This window comes from Glandiceps talaboti, chromosome 12, assembly GCF_964340395.1.
Source record: "Glandiceps talaboti chromosome 12, keGlaTala1.1, whole genome shotgun sequence".
Classification (NCBI taxonomy): Eukaryota; Metazoa; Hemichordata; class Enteropneusta; family Spengelidae; genus Glandiceps; species Glandiceps talaboti.
The window spans coordinates 17,855,242-17,872,041 of NC_135560.1; the positions used below are offsets into that span (position 1 = coordinate 17,855,242).

General features: G+C 34.5%; 2 protein-coding genes across 3 annotated transcripts; one reads left to right on the plus strand and one right to left on the minus strand.

The window, feature by feature from the left end:
* Window positions 1-664: 664 nt before the first annotated feature.
* LOC144443035 (DET1- and DDB1-associated protein 1-like) lies at window positions 665-7,693 on the minus strand. Its single transcript, XM_078132407.1, has 5 exons — window positions 7,682-7,693; window positions 7,237-7,314; window positions 7,084-7,135; window positions 1,470-1,531; window positions 665-1,265 (listed from the first exon to the last, which is right to left on the minus strand). Exons 1-5 carry the CDS (start codon window positions 7,691-7,693, stop codon window positions 1,158-1,160), a joined length of 312 nt encoding a protein of 103 aa, XP_077988533.1. The 3' UTR covers window positions 665-1,157.
* Window positions 7,694-7,735: 42 nt separating this feature from the next.
* On the plus strand, window positions 7,736-15,763 carry LOC144443377 (maspardin-like). 2 transcript variants are annotated; one of them, XM_078132844.1, is made up of 8 exons: window positions 7,736-7,916; window positions 8,106-8,143; window positions 9,528-9,689; window positions 10,301-10,381; window positions 10,566-10,711; window positions 11,521-11,629; window positions 12,100-12,348; window positions 13,179-15,763. In XM_078132844.1, exons 3-8 carry the CDS (start codon window positions 9,564-9,566, stop codon window positions 13,392-13,394), a joined length of 927 nt encoding a protein of 308 aa, XP_077988970.1. In that variant the 5' UTR covers window positions 7,736-7,916; window positions 8,106-8,143; window positions 9,528-9,563; the 3' UTR covers window positions 13,395-15,763. The 2 variants fall into 2 exon arrangements, with proteins under 2 accessions (XP_077988970.1, XP_077988969.1); XM_078132843.1 differs by having other exon boundaries at window positions 7,736-8,143.
* The last annotated feature ends 1,037 nt before the right edge of the window (window positions 15,764-16,800 follow it).

Below are 16,800 nucleotides of genomic sequence, written 5' to 3' on the forward strand. Positions count from 1 at the left end.
GTTAGTTACTATATACCATGGACTGTTTCTACCTCTATTTCAATATTACATTGTCTTAAATTATAAAGTGTTTCTTAATCTCATAACCTCCACTGGCAAACCCTTGAATCAATTCCCAACCTGTTCATGTATGTAGCATGCCATCATATGATTGGTGGCAATTGATACTGTATTGCCCAATAGAGTGATTCATAACATAGGCTTGGATAAAACACCACCACTTGACTAATATGATTGGTGGTAATTGACACTGTATTGCCCAATAGGGTGATTTGTAACTTAAGGCTTTGGTAACACACCACCACATAGCTGCAACATGATTAGTGGCAATTGACATTGCATGGCCAAATAGGGTTACATGAGAATAGGTTCATAAATGGGTAGTTCCATTTATTGATATGCAAAACTACAACTTCTCCAAATGGCAGTGTCATTGGCTAGTAAGTTGTACGGTGTTGATAAATTATATCCAAATGAAACAGGCTTAAAGGGACCTTTCTGAATGGTCATGAAAATGAAGGATGTTGGCAATTTCTGGCCTTGGTGTGTGTGTGTGTGAGTGTGTGTGTGTGTGTGTGTGTGTGTGTGTGTGTGTGTGTGTGTGTGTGTGTGTGTGTGTGTGTGTGTGTGTTGTGCAATACACAACAAAACAGAGGACTGATCCAAGGCTTTACCAATGGAGGTAATGTATCAAAAATGCTTGATAATTTAATGTTACATACTAAATGACTTTTCTGAAAAGTCCCAATACAACACTACTTCTAATGTGAACTCTAGCTACATTTACACAAATTACATTTTGTATTTTCACTTTTTTTTCTGTAAATAAAAAGTATAAATCAACCTCAGCAACACTTGAGTTTAGCTGAGTGTTCTCCTCTGTTCTTATTTTCCAAAAAAACCATGATGTTTCTGACACAGACTGGACTTCTTGGCATGGAACAGTTGTGATAAAAAAATCAAGAAATGCCAAATTGCAGGTTTACGTATGAAGTTGATAAAAGCTTACATTCATATAGCCAGTGCTTGTGGTCATGATATGTCCTACGATTACTTTGTGTAACTGCAACAACGTCACTGTACTTGTACAACACTGTTACAGCAATCATAGGAAATAGATGGTATTTGTCTAATTCTAAATGTGTTCATTCTTGTCGCTATGTATCATGGGTTGACGTGTTGACTTCTAACCTTGGTGCTTTCCTTGGTGGTGGCATTTCAGTATCTAGATTAGCGTTTGATGTGTCTCTTTTCTTGTGTAAATTCTGTCAAATAAAGAACAGAGAAAAAGTTTGCAGTAATACATGATGGGTGGGCAATAGGTATTTTTATAATGGTCTCTTTTTTTTGTCATAACCTGCAAAATTTCAAAATAAAGATTGTAAAACGATAGGTAATCAGTCTTATTTGTTCACTGTCTCTGTCAGCAATCAATTCAAGCTACAAGAAATGAATGACTTTTTCATTACCTTTTTGTCCCACTGTTGATGGAGATATCTTAAAAGTATATTTGTCTTCTCTGTTGTTATCACTGTTGAAAAAAAAACAGTAATATCAAAATGTTATATGAGACACATTCAATGGTAGTGTTCTGACAATCTACATGTAACAAATTAGAGAGCAATCGATGGCTGGTTGTTGTTTTTTCCATTCCAGTCTCGACAGCTGGTTTTTACTGGAATACCCTAAAACCTGTCAAGAGCCCAGCACAAGGGCCAGCCCAACAGCCCAACCCATGTTTCAGGATATGTCATTTTGTTCTGCATTTAGTCACCTTTCAACAGATGCACATAGTTCTTTGTTTATATGATATGATTCAACTCAATATCATATGCTAACTTTAATTTGTATTTTTCTTGGCTGAACAAAAAAACAAACATTTGGGAGTCATATCTAATATAACTGAGTCAAACTCAATCATTATGAGTCTCAGTATTTTGATTCTTCCCTGTCTACCAGTACAAATGTACACTTTATTTTCCTCTGATATCGTTTCACTGTTATTCAAATACCTGTACTGTCACAGCTTACAATCAGTAGTAGAGAAAATAGTGCATGGCTGTATGAATTTTCAAGATGTGATTTGCTAATAGCAGTATAAATTACACACTGCAATGATAAATCTCATCATTTAACATTGGCATGATTTCAAGAATGTGGTTATAATCATTCAACTAAAACCTGCCGGCCTTCATTTTAATCATACAAATTTATAATTTCTCAAACCAAAATGAATAACTTCCCTGTGACCATAAATACCTAATTCGTTGACAATATATTTATGAAAACTCATGCTTGGAAGGTTCATGTACAATTTAAATATTTATACAGAAAACATTATACCAATGTGTTAATGTAGTTGATACTATAGAAACCAAACCATGAACCACAACATTGTCTGGCTTGACAAAATTCTTTCTAATATTGCTATAATTAATCAACATCATGAACCACAGGCCTCTTGCGGCACTGTCTGAAACATACCGCCAGAACTTCATATTTTATTACTTCACCAGAAATATGTGCTTTAGTGTGAGAATGGAATTGATTGTCTGGCTTGACAAATATTGAAGTACAGTTGTTACACATTATGATTTTAATCCTTTCAAGGGAGGCAGATCACCAAAGGTAGTTCACACACAGAAAATGTAGCAATGTTTGTAAGATTCTATCATCCCTGGCAATGAAATAATGTAGCAGTGGAAGTAAAATTGCTAATAAAATGTAGCAATGTTGGTAAGATTTTGAAATAATGTAGCAGTGTTAGTAAAATTGCTGATAAAATGTAGCAATGTTGGTAAAATTTTGCCATCCCAGGCAATGAAATAATGTAGCAGTGTTAGTAAAATTGATAATAAAATGTAGCAATGTTGGTAAGATTTTGAAATAATGTAGCAGTGTTAGTAAAATTGCTGATAAAATGTAGCAATGTTGGTAAAATTTTGCCATCCCAGGCAATGAAATAATGTAGCAGTGTTAGTAAAATTGTTGTTGCACAAGGCGATAAAATGTGGCAATGTTCGTAAGATTTTACATTTTTAGTTACACTAGACAATAAAATGTAGCAGTGATAGTAAAACTTTTGTTTCACCAAATGATATTCTGTTTTATGTGAACTAGCCTTCAATTGTAATTTTTTGAAAACCAACTAATATGCTGTGGGCTTGGGACTTATTCACTTTTAAGTATTTATGGCTTGTAAATCGTCAATCTTCATTTCTCCATATAGCTATAACACCTCAAAAGACAATCCTGGCTGTCTGAGATCACTCCACAGACAGCACACACACATTATGCATTCAATGCAGTGAAACTAAAGTCCCAAGACACCCATTAAACCTTCCTTTATGTCCTAAAAAACTAATACACTTCTCTGAAGAAATCAAATGAAACCTCATTAATTCAAACCCAGCAATGACACACTGACAGTATGTCATTCCCACACACACATAAAACTAACTTTTTTATTTTTCAACATCTGTTCATCTCTTCATAATCTGCTAGCACTAGTATTAAGATAACAATCAGGTATTTAATATTGTGTAAAACGTAAAGTCCACAAGTTAACATTTTGAAATATTTACATAATATACATTTTATTTTAATCTGATGAAATAACAAAAATTCTGCTGACTTCTGAATAAGAATTGTTCATCAAGGCAAACTTAAAAAGCTGCACTGTAACTGGAATGGTATTTTTTTCAATCACAAATCCAACAATATATTCACTGAAAATTACTACAATACCAACTATTAGACATTTTACTAGACTGTAAGATATGTCTTTCCATTCTGCCCTTACCGGCCTCACCTGTGGGAGGGATTGACCGATGTGTGAGGACACCCATCACAGGGTACGGGTACCTTACAGACTAACATTGTACATGCTAATTGGTAGATGACTGTGTACATAAAGTAGTAGAGTGATAGATTGAACTCATGATGGCATTGGGGTGCTGATTAGTCTAGATGCCAACGTGAAGTCTCCAACCGATGAAAGAGTGATGAAGGACAACACTAGACTAGGTGCTGATTGTTGGGTGCAGACCCAAAACTCACATTGATAGGATCTATTGCACCATGCCATGTGTACTGCTACACAAATAGGCCTATCAGCTGGTGATTCAATACATAGGTAATACAAAATTATATCTGACAAAACAGTTTTCAAAAAAAAAAGATTCCAGTTGCAGCTAGTGCAGCTTTCACAGGAAATACACTATGATTGTAGAGAGATATCTGAACATCACACAAAAACAAACAAACAAACAAACAAACAAACAAAATCAAGGGCACACCAAAGGTCACGGAACCAAGCTTTCCATGTGATTGAATATTGCATCAGATGTTATGACAAAAATTGGCACAACTGAAGGCTATGTGGTCTGGCATGCAATAACAATATTTCACAGGATATAGTATCTATGGATGAAAGTATCAACATAGTCTGTACTCAACACCCCTAACCTTAATGTTACTTGTCTCCTTCATTTTGTATATGCATTTAATATAGCCTACCTATAGACTTGAAGGACTAACGCAGCATTAGTAAAACGCTACTCTTTCTGCTATCGTAACTGACATTTTGATTTTTTTAATTTTCGCCTGTCAATTTCGACGAGCGAAAATTCAAAAAATTACATCTGTTGTCATAAAGCTACACCCCGCCACACATAACATGTTCAAAAATTAACATAGAATAGAATGGAATCCGTTTCCCATATAACCTCTCATGAAAACACCTAATTATGGATTCATCATGTGACCTCATTGCCTTTAAAAGTCTAATTATGTATTTGACCAATCAGGTCCTCTGGAGGAATGCCAGGGAAATACTGGCAGTTGTAAAAACCATCAGTAGATGATATGGACGAGTGAAAATTAAAAAAATCAAAATGTCAGTTAGGATAGAAGAAATGGTGTAGTAGTGTTAGTTCTTCAAGTCCATAAGTACGCTATATGCATTACAAATGTTAAAAATGGGCTACTGTCCATTGGGTCCCACAGTTCAATATTGTGGTATAACACAGCCCCATTTAAATTTTACCAAATGGCAGTGTACACCCATAATATGTTTTTATGATCTGCATATGCAATGAATGTTCTTTCTTGAGACATCCATTTTATACATTTGATATTCTAATCTTTGTAATACTTATGGCATTCCTATTCAACTATGTTACCCTAATCAAATTTTTTTTTGATCCCTAAAGCTCCTAAATCTAAGCAGAAACCTACCCTCAAAGAAAATGCTTTTCTCAGACTTATAATAACTCACACCTAGAGAAGGAGAAATAAGTTTCATGTAGTAAATCTAACAATATGAGAAAGCCATGTAGACAAGAAAATGGGAAAAAAGATCAAATAAGCCCATGATTCACACACCTCTGTGTCACAGTGTGTTTGTGTTTCAATAAAATGGCAAGAAGGAACTCTCATCAAAAACAGAAAAGAAAAGAAGGCACAAAGGCACAATGATTCGTCATCTATTTTCAGTGCATTAGTGAAATGAATAACAAATCTTAATGGATTTTTTTCTCTGTTGCGACAGAAAAATTGCCATCAACAGATTATTTTAAATCTAACTTCAGCCATCCATTACTGTCTCAAAATAACATTGGATGAAATATAAGCTTTCTCTCATTATATGTGATGGAATGCAATGCTTTGAAGCATATCTCTCGTACTGTCTAGTTTCAAAATATTGTGACTAACACACTGCAATGTGGTGTAACTCTCAGTCTACAGCATATTCTACATGAATTCCTAACTGGCTGAGGTCAATTTCACAACTTTTTGCTGATTGTTTGATCATTGTAATGAAATTCTGTATATATGCAGATTTGTGCGTACACTTCATTGATTCATAGTCAGACAGACTTTAGGGAATTCAACTGAAAGGTTAGAACTAAGACTTTAAATTGAGCTGATATCAATTCCAGTTAACTATTCTAGTAAAACCTTTAAGATATGCAATAATTTTCCGTATCATGCCTTGGTACACTTTGATAATTTGCGCACTCATTGATATTGGTTTGTTCAATTGGCTTTCTTTTTTTTCACTCTTTGTTTTTGCAAATAACATAATATTTCACTATCAATTTATGTTTTCATAAATATGATATGATAAAACTTTATGGCCAAGATATTGGTTTTGTGGACCATTGTATTACAGCGTATGTGCTTTTTAGCTGTATAACCTTAGTCCACAAAACCCATATCTGGGCCATAAAGATTATTATGCAATGTTTCTCCTATTTTTCAAAAATCCATATTAAAATACATCTCCATTCATCACCTACCACAATCACAATACATTGGTACATTCTTAGATTTTAAATAATCAGACTCTTCTGTCATTGAAATATGAAAGCTAGAGCACCTTCCACTTGGTAAATATTGAAAATTTGTTTGTAGTTATAACATTATGATCACTGCATATATCATAACAGAATCTTCTCACATGATATCAACGCAGTAACAATTATGTTGTTGTTTACCTTGGTATATCCACAGAAGGTATAGTTGTGTGATAAAGTTCAAGATCATTACCAAATCACCTACTGTATCAAATTTAACTAAATCACATGAAAGAGACATATGTTGATCACCTGAATTCCATACACACAAATATTTCATTTACATGCAGTTTACTATTATACTGAATTCACCATTTGTGAAATCACTATTTATTCCAATACACACTAGAGCTGGGAATAAAAATGGACAGACATACCCATCTTTCTATTAACAACACATGTGACGTTTTTAAGGGAACGCAGGTGCTGTCTCGCCAATGAAAGTGGCTATTTATGATGATAGGGGACATCCTACCACAGGAACTTGTAACACATATGGAATAATAATTTTCGAGATACACGATGAACAAGTTATTTTATGGCAAATGGCGACACTTTCAATGACAAAGAATTGTCCACCAATAGTTTTGTGGGTATAGTTCATATTACCAGTCAATACACCTTGTGTGTGTGTGTATGATGGGTGGGGGGGGGGGTGCATCATGTTACAAGCTCTCGTGTTCAGACTTGTGCAATCATTGAATCATGTGTTTATTTGCCTTACCTTGGTCCGATGGATATTCTGTTGTTGGAAGATATACGGTCGGTCTCCGGCTCTGAAATATATATACATGGAATATGGCGTTAGGTCTTACATCTGATTTTAAAGTTTTGCGACAAGCACGAATGACCGATGCGTAAAAATATTGTAACTTACGGATGTTTTGCTAGAATCACAATGAAAACGGGTGAAGTTGGTTTCGTTGTACGACGGGAGACCTCTCAAAAATTCGCTCTGCAAAAGAGAAGACAGCACCAAGAAAAATAAATAAAACTCAACAGAAACGTCAAAGGGGGCTTGAAGTTTTCAAAAATAAATAATTCCTGATCAAAAACATCAAGATACTGAGCTATCTTCACAATATTCGAGTGACATTACATCGCACACCCACCATTTTGGTAGACTTGTTTGTAGCGTGACGTCACTCCCTGCTGGAACCCTGGGAAAGCAGGAAAGTGTTTCCCCAAGAAATTCAGTGATGTCTGTTTTGATATAAAATATCTGACTCCGATTTTTATTGACTTATTCACGATTTTCAAGATATAGAAAATGTATTTGGGCTTTTAAAATCTTTTCACTATCACACTTTGAGCTCACTCACAAAGGCTGCCATAGACTTGATAAATCTTGTGACTTGAGGGTGACAGTTTCGAAAATCCGACGAAGTTACAACAACTTCTCACAGCAGAGAAAAACGATTCGGGTCTTACATGGACAAGCGGGAGCTGTCACGCTGTATACTTTAAAAGCTGTCATAAATTTTCTAGCTCACTTCGACAGAAGTATGACTATCGGTTGAAATATCACAGGAGAACGCACTCGGGGCGTACTACTACGTACGTACGTGGAATCATAACCCGGAAGTATTGTAATACACCTGAAGTGATTGAGTTGAACTGTAAATTTATTTGGGGGAAATTTACATCTACTTTACACCTGACGGATCAGAACAATAATAATTAACTCTCAAGAAGACTAACACGTGGTTTGTATTTCAAAAATGTCTGTTTTGTCTCAATCGGCAGAGTACCAAAGCTTCAGGGCAACCGTATCACAAAAAAAGGTAAGAACAACGAACATGGCTTTTAGTGCACAATGAGCCATTCTTTCAACAGGTGAGGGGTTGAATATTAACAAAATATAACTAATAACTACATAGTCAGCATCGTTATTTCTGGACATAGGATGATTTATAAAACAGACATATTCATACATTCAGAACTAGATTATATGTGTGTGTATATATACATATATATAAACAGGCTTGTAGAGACGAAAAACCCGACTTGATTTTCTTCTACCCTCAACATATACTCCGCTCTGCGTGCAGACGTATCGAACACTGTACTACGGACAAATCTTACCACTGACTTCCTATATATATATATATATATATATATATATATATATATATATATATATATATATATATATATATATATATATATATATATATATATATATATATATATATATATATATATATATATATAACTCGGTGAGTATCAATCTGCTAAGACAGTGCTCTATACCGCAGTGGCAGAGCGTAATAGTTTTACATACATATAGATATATAATATCTATATGTATGTATATATAATATCTATATGTATGTATATATATACATACATGTATATATAATTTTATATATATATGTTTACATATGTATGTATGTACATACATTCACACACACACACAGATACATTATGTATCTCAATGAACAGGTCATTTTGTAATATTTATCCTTGATCTAGAGAATCGGGCAGCATTTCTTACATGTTAATTTTTCAGTCATGATCACAGGATGTTAACAGTTGAACGTAGTGAAACAATGAATGATTACTTCCGGCAATTAGGGTATTACTCATTTACAGTCCAATTTTGAAGTAGGCAGTAGTGTGTTGATTTAAAGTCACTCTGAGATCTGATAGTATCATGATTCTGGCAGGCAATTAATAAAAGCACCTGGTTATAAGAAAACAATTGGTAATTCACAGAGATGTAATATAAGTTATGTTGAAAGTAAACTGATTTTTTGACACTCAAATCTGTAAGTATGTAGAACAGTGAACAATAGATACATTTATATTCAAGCTGGGGAGTTAGGACCTGGAGTAGGTTAGGAATAGGAATAGTTAGACTCCCTAGCATATAATTGATTTGTATCAGTGAGTATGTAGATGAGTAGTAGTACAATAGATACACAGTTATATTCAAGTTGGGAAGTCAGGGCCTGGGGTAGGTTATGGATAAGAATAGTTAGACCCCCTAGCATATAATTGATTTGTATCAGTGAGTATGTAGAACAGTGGACAGCCTGTACAATAGATACACATTTACATGATATGATTTATATTCAAGCTAGGGAGTTAGGGCCTGGGTTAGGTTAGTAGGACCATAGGAATAGTTAGACTCCCTAGCTTAACTTTCATATGATGTCATTGTAGATTGTTGTAGACGATGATGACAGCAAAGAATGGATAATGTATGATGCTGGACCAAGAAATGTAAAATGTCCATTGATCTGTTTTCCGCCTGTTAGCGGCACAGCTGATGTCTACTACCAACAGATGTTGTCACTTAGTGCACAGGGTTATCGAGTCATTTCAGTAAGTACATCATTTAGTGTTTGATTGTACAGACTTGTAGCATAGAGTTATCAAGTCATTTCAGTAAGTACATCATTTAGTGTTTGATTGTACAGACTTGTCCCATAGTTATCGAGTCATCTCAGTAAGTACATCATTTAGCGTTTGATTGTACAGACTTGTCACATAGAGTTATCGAGTCATTTCAGTAAGTACATCATTTAGTGTTTGAAGGTACAGACTTGTAGCATAGAGTTATGGAGTCATTTCAGTAAGTACAGTACATCATTTAGTGTTTGATTGTATGGACTTATCACAGGATCATTGAGTCATTTCAGTAAGTAGAGAATTTAGTGTTTGATTGTACGGCCTTGTCACACAGAATTATCAAGTCATTTGAGTAAGCACACCACAGCATTGATTGTGTATTTGCTTGTATGAACTCGTCAACAAAAATTTTTGTCCCGAAACAGAACACATACCAATCCCGTATCTGATGCCAAGTTTGATGATGGCAGAATAAGACTCAAATTCACTATTTTCATTATAATCTAATCTGGTGATAAAGAGACTGTTGTCAGATCAAAACACACATTTTGGTAGATTCATACTTTTCTTTGGTTTATTTCTAGATGGAATTCCCTGTTTATTGGTCTATTACAGAATTCTGTGAAGGATTTAGGAAACTGTTAGACCATTTACAATTGGACAAGGTAAGCGATGGTGTCCAGAGATCTCCATTTACATGAAATTCTTAACAAGGACAGTACAGATATATTAACTCTAAAATGAGATGTATATCTTCATCTGAATTGATCAACCAGTGTGGACACAATTCAGCATTTATTTAGATGTGTGTTTGTTTTGATCCAGTGTATCTTTTTTTGCACCTTTCAGGTCCATGTCTATGGTGCTTCTTTAGGTGGTTATATGGCTCTAAAATTTGCTGAACATACATTTAAGAGTCCTAGGGTTCAATCCTTAGTGGTTTGCAATGCATTTATTGATACCGGTGTTTTTCAGCAGACTATTACTGCATCAACGTAAGTAAATCCCTTGCACATATATGGATAGACAACACAACACGTTCACAACTACAACAGTGGCGACCAAGGTTTTGGCTTACTTAAGATAATCACACACTAAAACTATTGTTGTGACATGTCAATATAAGCTGTTGAATAGACATTACTTTATCCGGTTTTTATACTCACATTAGGGTGGTATCTCTGATGACTTCCATCATCTTGCAAAGTACAATTTTGGGGACTAATGTCCAGTGTTTACAATATCTTGATTACAGGGTGATTATATCTGCACAACAAAGGCACTGCTATCACCCACAGTTGTTGTAATCTATCCCATCAAACAACAATAGTTATAGTTTTGTGTCTATCTCAGTAAGTTGAAACCTCAATTGCCAGAGTAGTACCTAGCAGTGCATCTTGTGTTGTCAAATTAGAAATCACAAAAATGTCCCATGTAGTCACTTGAAATAAAAGTTGTTAGTCAAATTTGTCAGAAATGTCAGACCTTGATTTTATAGGCTGTGCTGTGTCTGCAAAGTTGAATAGCAATACTAATTTTCCCATGTACTTTACCAGGATCCACACAAAACATTATGGTTCCAGGAATGGAAATCTGTTCAAGTTTTACCAGATTTCCATGTATCAAGGTTATCTACCAAAATTATTGTAAATGGTATGAAAATCTATTAAAATTTTACCACATTTCCCTATTCTGTTACCAAGGTTACAAATCCTTAGAAGCAGAAATTCTGAATAGTATCCCAGAAGTTATATCACAGATTGACTTTAATTGGCAATTTTATGCAATTTTGAAATTCTTTCAGGTATTGGTTGGTGCCTGCATTTGTATTGAAAAGAATGGTCATGGGAAATTTCAACACCAAACTGACAGATGGGGACATGGCAGACTCAATAGATTTCATGGTAGAGAGGGTAAGAGACTCACTTTTTTGATGTCTTCAGTGGAATAAATCTGATTGACATAGAGCCAAAGAATCCCTGGAATAAAATAGAATGTGGGGACCAATTTGTTGAAAATGATGCAGCTTGAATCAACCAAATTACTGTGGAGGGTCTATGCTTTACCACATGAAAATCTGTTTCTGGTTCTTCTGGATCATTACAGGGATATTGCTGTGTTCGCCATATTGTTTTTTGAAACTCTTTATGAATGTACAATGTACACTGTAATGAAAACATTGCAACTCAAAAAAACAGATGGGGATATAGTTCCAGTACTATATATATGTTACAGCATTTGACGACAAAAATAACCAGTTTCTGAGTATTTTCACAGGTACCATAACACGTACCATAGTTGGTGAAGGGGTCTATGCACGTACACAGGCCCAATTCAGGAAATTGAATACAACAGTGTAATCTGAATCTGATTCTTATTCCAGCTTGACAGCCTCAGCCAATCACAGCTTGCTTCAAGACTGACATTAAACTGCAAAGACTCATATGTGGAACCTCAGAAACTTACAAATATTGATATAACCATTATGGATGTATTTGATGAGAGTGCTTTGTCGATGTCAGTCAAAGAAGAAATGTACAAATGTTTTCCAAGTGCGAAAAGAGCACATCTGAAGTCAGGTGGCAACTTTCCATACCTCAGCAGAAGTGACGAAGTGACACTTCATATACAGGTAAGAATGAAATAACAAAATATGTTGACCAGTATATCTTGGATCAAAGTCATGTGATGGAGCATCACTGGTTTATACATGTTTCTAAGTTTATATCATTATGATATACTGATTCTCCAAGTGTAAATTTTCACAAGTTGTTCAGGAAGCAATGTTTTAGATGAGGCGTTGTTAGTCTACAAAATCTTCAGCCATCCAATTACTTTGTTATTCAACATTTTACCAACTACTTTTTATAACAGTTAAAATCACAATACCTGAAAGAAAGTGTCTGGCTCAACAAAAATCATACTAACATTACTACATTCTATTGTCTTGCTCAACAGATATCTCTGTTGGGAAGATTTTTATTGAGCCAGGCAATAAAATGTAGCACTGTTGGTAAGATTTTTATTGAGCCAGATGATAAAATGTAGCACTGTTGGTAAGATTTTTATTGAGCCAGATGATAAAATGTAGCACTGTGATTTCTGTTGAGCCAGAAGATAAAATGTAGCAATGTTGGTAAGATTTCTGTTGAGCCAGATGATAAAATGTAGCAATGTTGGTAAGATTTCTGTTGAACCAGATGATAAAATGTAGCACTGTCCAGTGGTAAGATTAGCTGGATGATAAAATGTAGCAATGTTGGTAAGATTTCTGTTGGGCCAGATGATAAAATGAAGTAGTATTAAAAACATGTAGCAATATTAGGCCAACATATTTATTGTGAACATTTAGTTTAATAAGTTATTCAAACCACATTATCGGTTGCCATTGATAGCATTACAAGCAGTTAGTGAGACAGTGAAGCAACATCAGATAATATTCTCTTGTCATTCCATCCTTAGATACATCTCCGACAATACCTTGGAACCAATCATAGTGCCAGAGACCCCACTATCGTAGACTCTCCACCACCACAACAACCAAGCGGAGGAAAAAGCTCTCATCATGCTGCTGCTGCTGCTGCTCAGATGGAAACCGATAGTGATGAGGATGAGGGGGAGGAGGCAGAGGAAGAAGAGCAGAAGAAGACGGAGAGTAAAGATGAAGATGAACTCTAGACTGACTGTAAAATGATTTATTGTTTTATGGTAATCTAACAATTTGTCATATTCATGTGTCAGAAATTTGAATATTCGTGGCACACTTTGATAAATATTCACAACATAATTTGATAAATATTCATGAAATGGTATCCTGATGTTAACAATTGTATTTAAGTATTATTTCATCACACCACCTATGAATATTCATGACTATTTGAATAAATTACAATGTATTTATATAAATTTATGTATACCACATTTTAGTAAATATCATGGTATGGTGATGACTTTGTTCATTTTCACTTTCAGTTATCGCAAACACAAAGCAAAGACTAGAAATTACCAAATCTATCCATAGACCCTCCGTTAGTGGAGGGTCTATGATCTGTCATATGTCCTGCGAAAGTGAACTATGTGAAGCATATTGACTTGAATTGTGGATATCAATTCAAATCTTCAGTGATCGTTTTGACATTGCGATGAGCCATGACCAGGATCTTCCTAACCTAGGAACAACCTGGTTCAAAGAAATATTAAAGGGAATGATACCCAGTCAGTTGAAGTTGTTTAATAAAAACTTGGATGAGATAAAATGCCATTGTTTTATTCACTTTTTATCAAGCGGTATTGAGTTGGCATTGATCTGAAGTTTTATAGGTGGAAGTGACAAACTAGTATGAGATATTCTAGACTACTTCAGCTAAATGTATTGTCAACTGCCTCTATTGTTAATGCTATTGTAATTGCATGGGCTGTTAAAGTTGTCAATGCAACAGAAGTTACTAAGCAAGTCTCATGTGTCACTTCTGCCTAAGTTCCTTGTACATTGTAGTCTTCAATTGCACAATTGGTCCACCAGGGACTATAACTGGAAGGTTCTGATGAGAGTATAGATGGAGTGGGATGAAAGTCTTGCAAGATTGAATGTTCAGATTGATACCAATGATACTGATTAGTGAAAGTGCATTTTATCTCAATTTAATATCCAAGTTTTTATTAAACATCGTTAAAAGACAAGGCATCCTGCCCCTTTCAGAAGAACTGAGTTATTCATATCAAAATTATGAAATCAAAATGCAATGTAGTTAAAAAAACAACAAGAAAGCACTTATGTTTTAATGCCTCTGCTTCTTACATTTAGAACTGAAAATCAGGAATTTTGTATGTGTTGAATACTGTCTAAAGAAGAAGGGAAAGACAAAATGATGTCATTTGTTTTGCTTAGGTAAATACAGTAATTATCAAATGTAGAGTTGACATTTTTGAAATCATTGACACTTTTGTCATTTCTTTTGACAATGCCAACACAATGCAAGATGTCATGAATTTACAGTTTTAATAATGTTAATGATAATGAAAATTATAATGCATGCACTTTTCCTCCTGAGACCTCAAGGTTCTGACAGTTACCCCGGGCACGAGTCAATGGTAGCACAACTGCCCTTTATACTTCCTCAACTCCCTGGGGAGCATACAATCCATTGCAGCTTCATACACAATGAGATAGCTGCTTTTGGGCATATGTTGTACCATAGTCTATGGTTGTACTTGAATTTCAGAAACAGTTGCATGGCAGATCTATATAAAAAGTTGTCAAAAGAATGATCCTTTTTAAATCCACAAGGCTCCAGTGATAAGATAACAATAATTTGAGAACCTGGGATTGAGTCATGGGCCTTTAAGAAATGAATGATCGTATTTAATCGCTATGGCTCCACTGACAAATGCAAAACCGTCAGATTCAAACATGAGAGTTTAAGATATTTGCCTATAATCTGAAATTTTCTACACACTTTCAGTCAGTGAAAAGATTTATGTAGTTTTTAAGTGGATTTGTCAAAAAAAAAAAAGAATTTCTCAGTCACACAAAGATTTGATAACTTAACATTTATAGTGTCTAGTAGTTGTGTGCACAACAGAACACTGAGAGGTAGTTCAGTAGTGCTATAGGCATGGCAAAATGTCTGTCTGTCTGTATGTATGTATGTATGTCTTTGTGTGTGCAGATGTGTTGTAAAGATAACAGATGGGAGGTTAAATAGTTTAGGGGTAGTAACACAAGTTGATAAATATTCAAAAAACAGACATGGTCACCCAGCAACTGAGAAACTAAACATATCAAAAGTAACACGGTGTGTGTATATTGCATAGGTAACAGCAATGATGGATTGGCATGTTGATAAACATTTTACAAATAAAGTATGCAGTTGTGCTACACCATTGGCACTATTTTTAAAAACACTACCATACTATAAAAACTATAACAATGCATATACCAGTATAACATGACGTAGTCATACAGTATTAAAGTTGTTTCACTTACATTTTGGAATTTTCTCACATCAAATTACTTTGATCCCATAATACCTCCAGAAATTTTTTTAAAAAAGCTGTCTTTTTCAGTGAAAAAATACTCATAAACTTTGACATTTTGTGATTTGTAGTATGGTTATTTTTTTTTAATTAAAAATAATACAAAGTACCTAGGACAAGTCAGCCCTAACAAAGTTTATAAATTTTATGACAGTCTACCAATTTCAAATTACCCCCACCTGTACCCCCCCCCCCTAAATTTTAAGACTGAGGAAGGTAGAATTTGGAATATCAGTACTTTGCAGATCCAATTCACTTCTTTACTTTCCCTGTTTTGCAACAAGTTCCACTTGTATAGTCTAACCTTTTCTTTTGTGAATGTAATCACATCAACATCCATCACCATGCTAACGGTAATCTTAGTTTATTTCTGTCTCAGTATGTTGAAAGTGATCTTCCCACAGTAATACCCTTTACTTTAAAAATACAAGGAGAGGGGGATATTTGTTTTCTTATTCAAAATATAGCATAATTATTCATCAGTAGTTCATATGTTGTTTTACGAGCCCAAGGCTTTTGATATATATATGCTTTTTGTAATTTTTATCGTCATGGAAACGTGCATGCATTTTGTTTTTGTTGAAGTATTCTTTGTACACATGGTAGGTTACTAAAGAACTAAAATTATTTGTCTAGTATTTGTGTATAATTTCTAGAATGTATAACTATATTAAATAGAGTGGAATTGGTATATCAATAATGAATTTACATTTTTTTTTTTACATCAAAGATGACCATGGGGAGTTGAAAAAGTTGGACAAAATTTTGTCCAGTTTTCTTCATCAGAGATTTATTTTGAAATGGATGGAATGTATTAATATTGTGATTCACAACTTTCCTAATTTACAATCATTAGTTTGTTTTTCAGTACTGGACATTGTGAGGTCTTCTTTTATTTTTAGTACATACAATGCAAATGTGAACAAAAGCTGTGCCAGGCAGACTACCAGGGAAGCCCAGCTGGCTTTCATGCTGTATTTTAACAATACTGTACTGCATTGTTGGTAGAACATAGGTTTCTTTTTAGTGATATGTGAGAATTTTTTTA

What these genes read in the sequence shown, in the direction of transcription:
- LOC144443035 (XM_078132407.1), bottom strand. An exon ending in GTGATTCTAGCAAAACATCC is followed by an intron (nt 7,136 to 7,236) that starts GTAAGTTACAAT and finishes TATATATTTCAG; the next exon opens with AGCCGGAGACCGACCGTATA. An exon ending in ATCAACAGTGGGACAAAAAG is followed by an intron (nt 1,266 to 1,469) that starts GTAATGAAAAAG and finishes TTTATTTGACAG; the next exon opens with AATTTACACAAGAAAAGAGA.
- LOC144443377 (XM_078132843.1), top strand. Translation starts at nt 8,081, where the DNA reads ATGTCTGTTTTGTCTCAATCGGCAGAGTACCAAAGCTTCAGGGCAACC. An exon ending in CAACCGTATCACAAAAAAAG is followed by an intron (nt 8,144 to 9,527) that starts GTAAGAACAACG and finishes ATGTCATTGTAG; the next exon opens with ATTGTTGTAGACGATGATGA. An exon ending in AGGGTTATCGAGTCATTTCA is followed by an intron (nt 9,690 to 10,300) that starts GTAAGTACATCA and finishes GTTTATTTCTAG; the next exon opens with ATGGAATTCCCTGTTTATTG.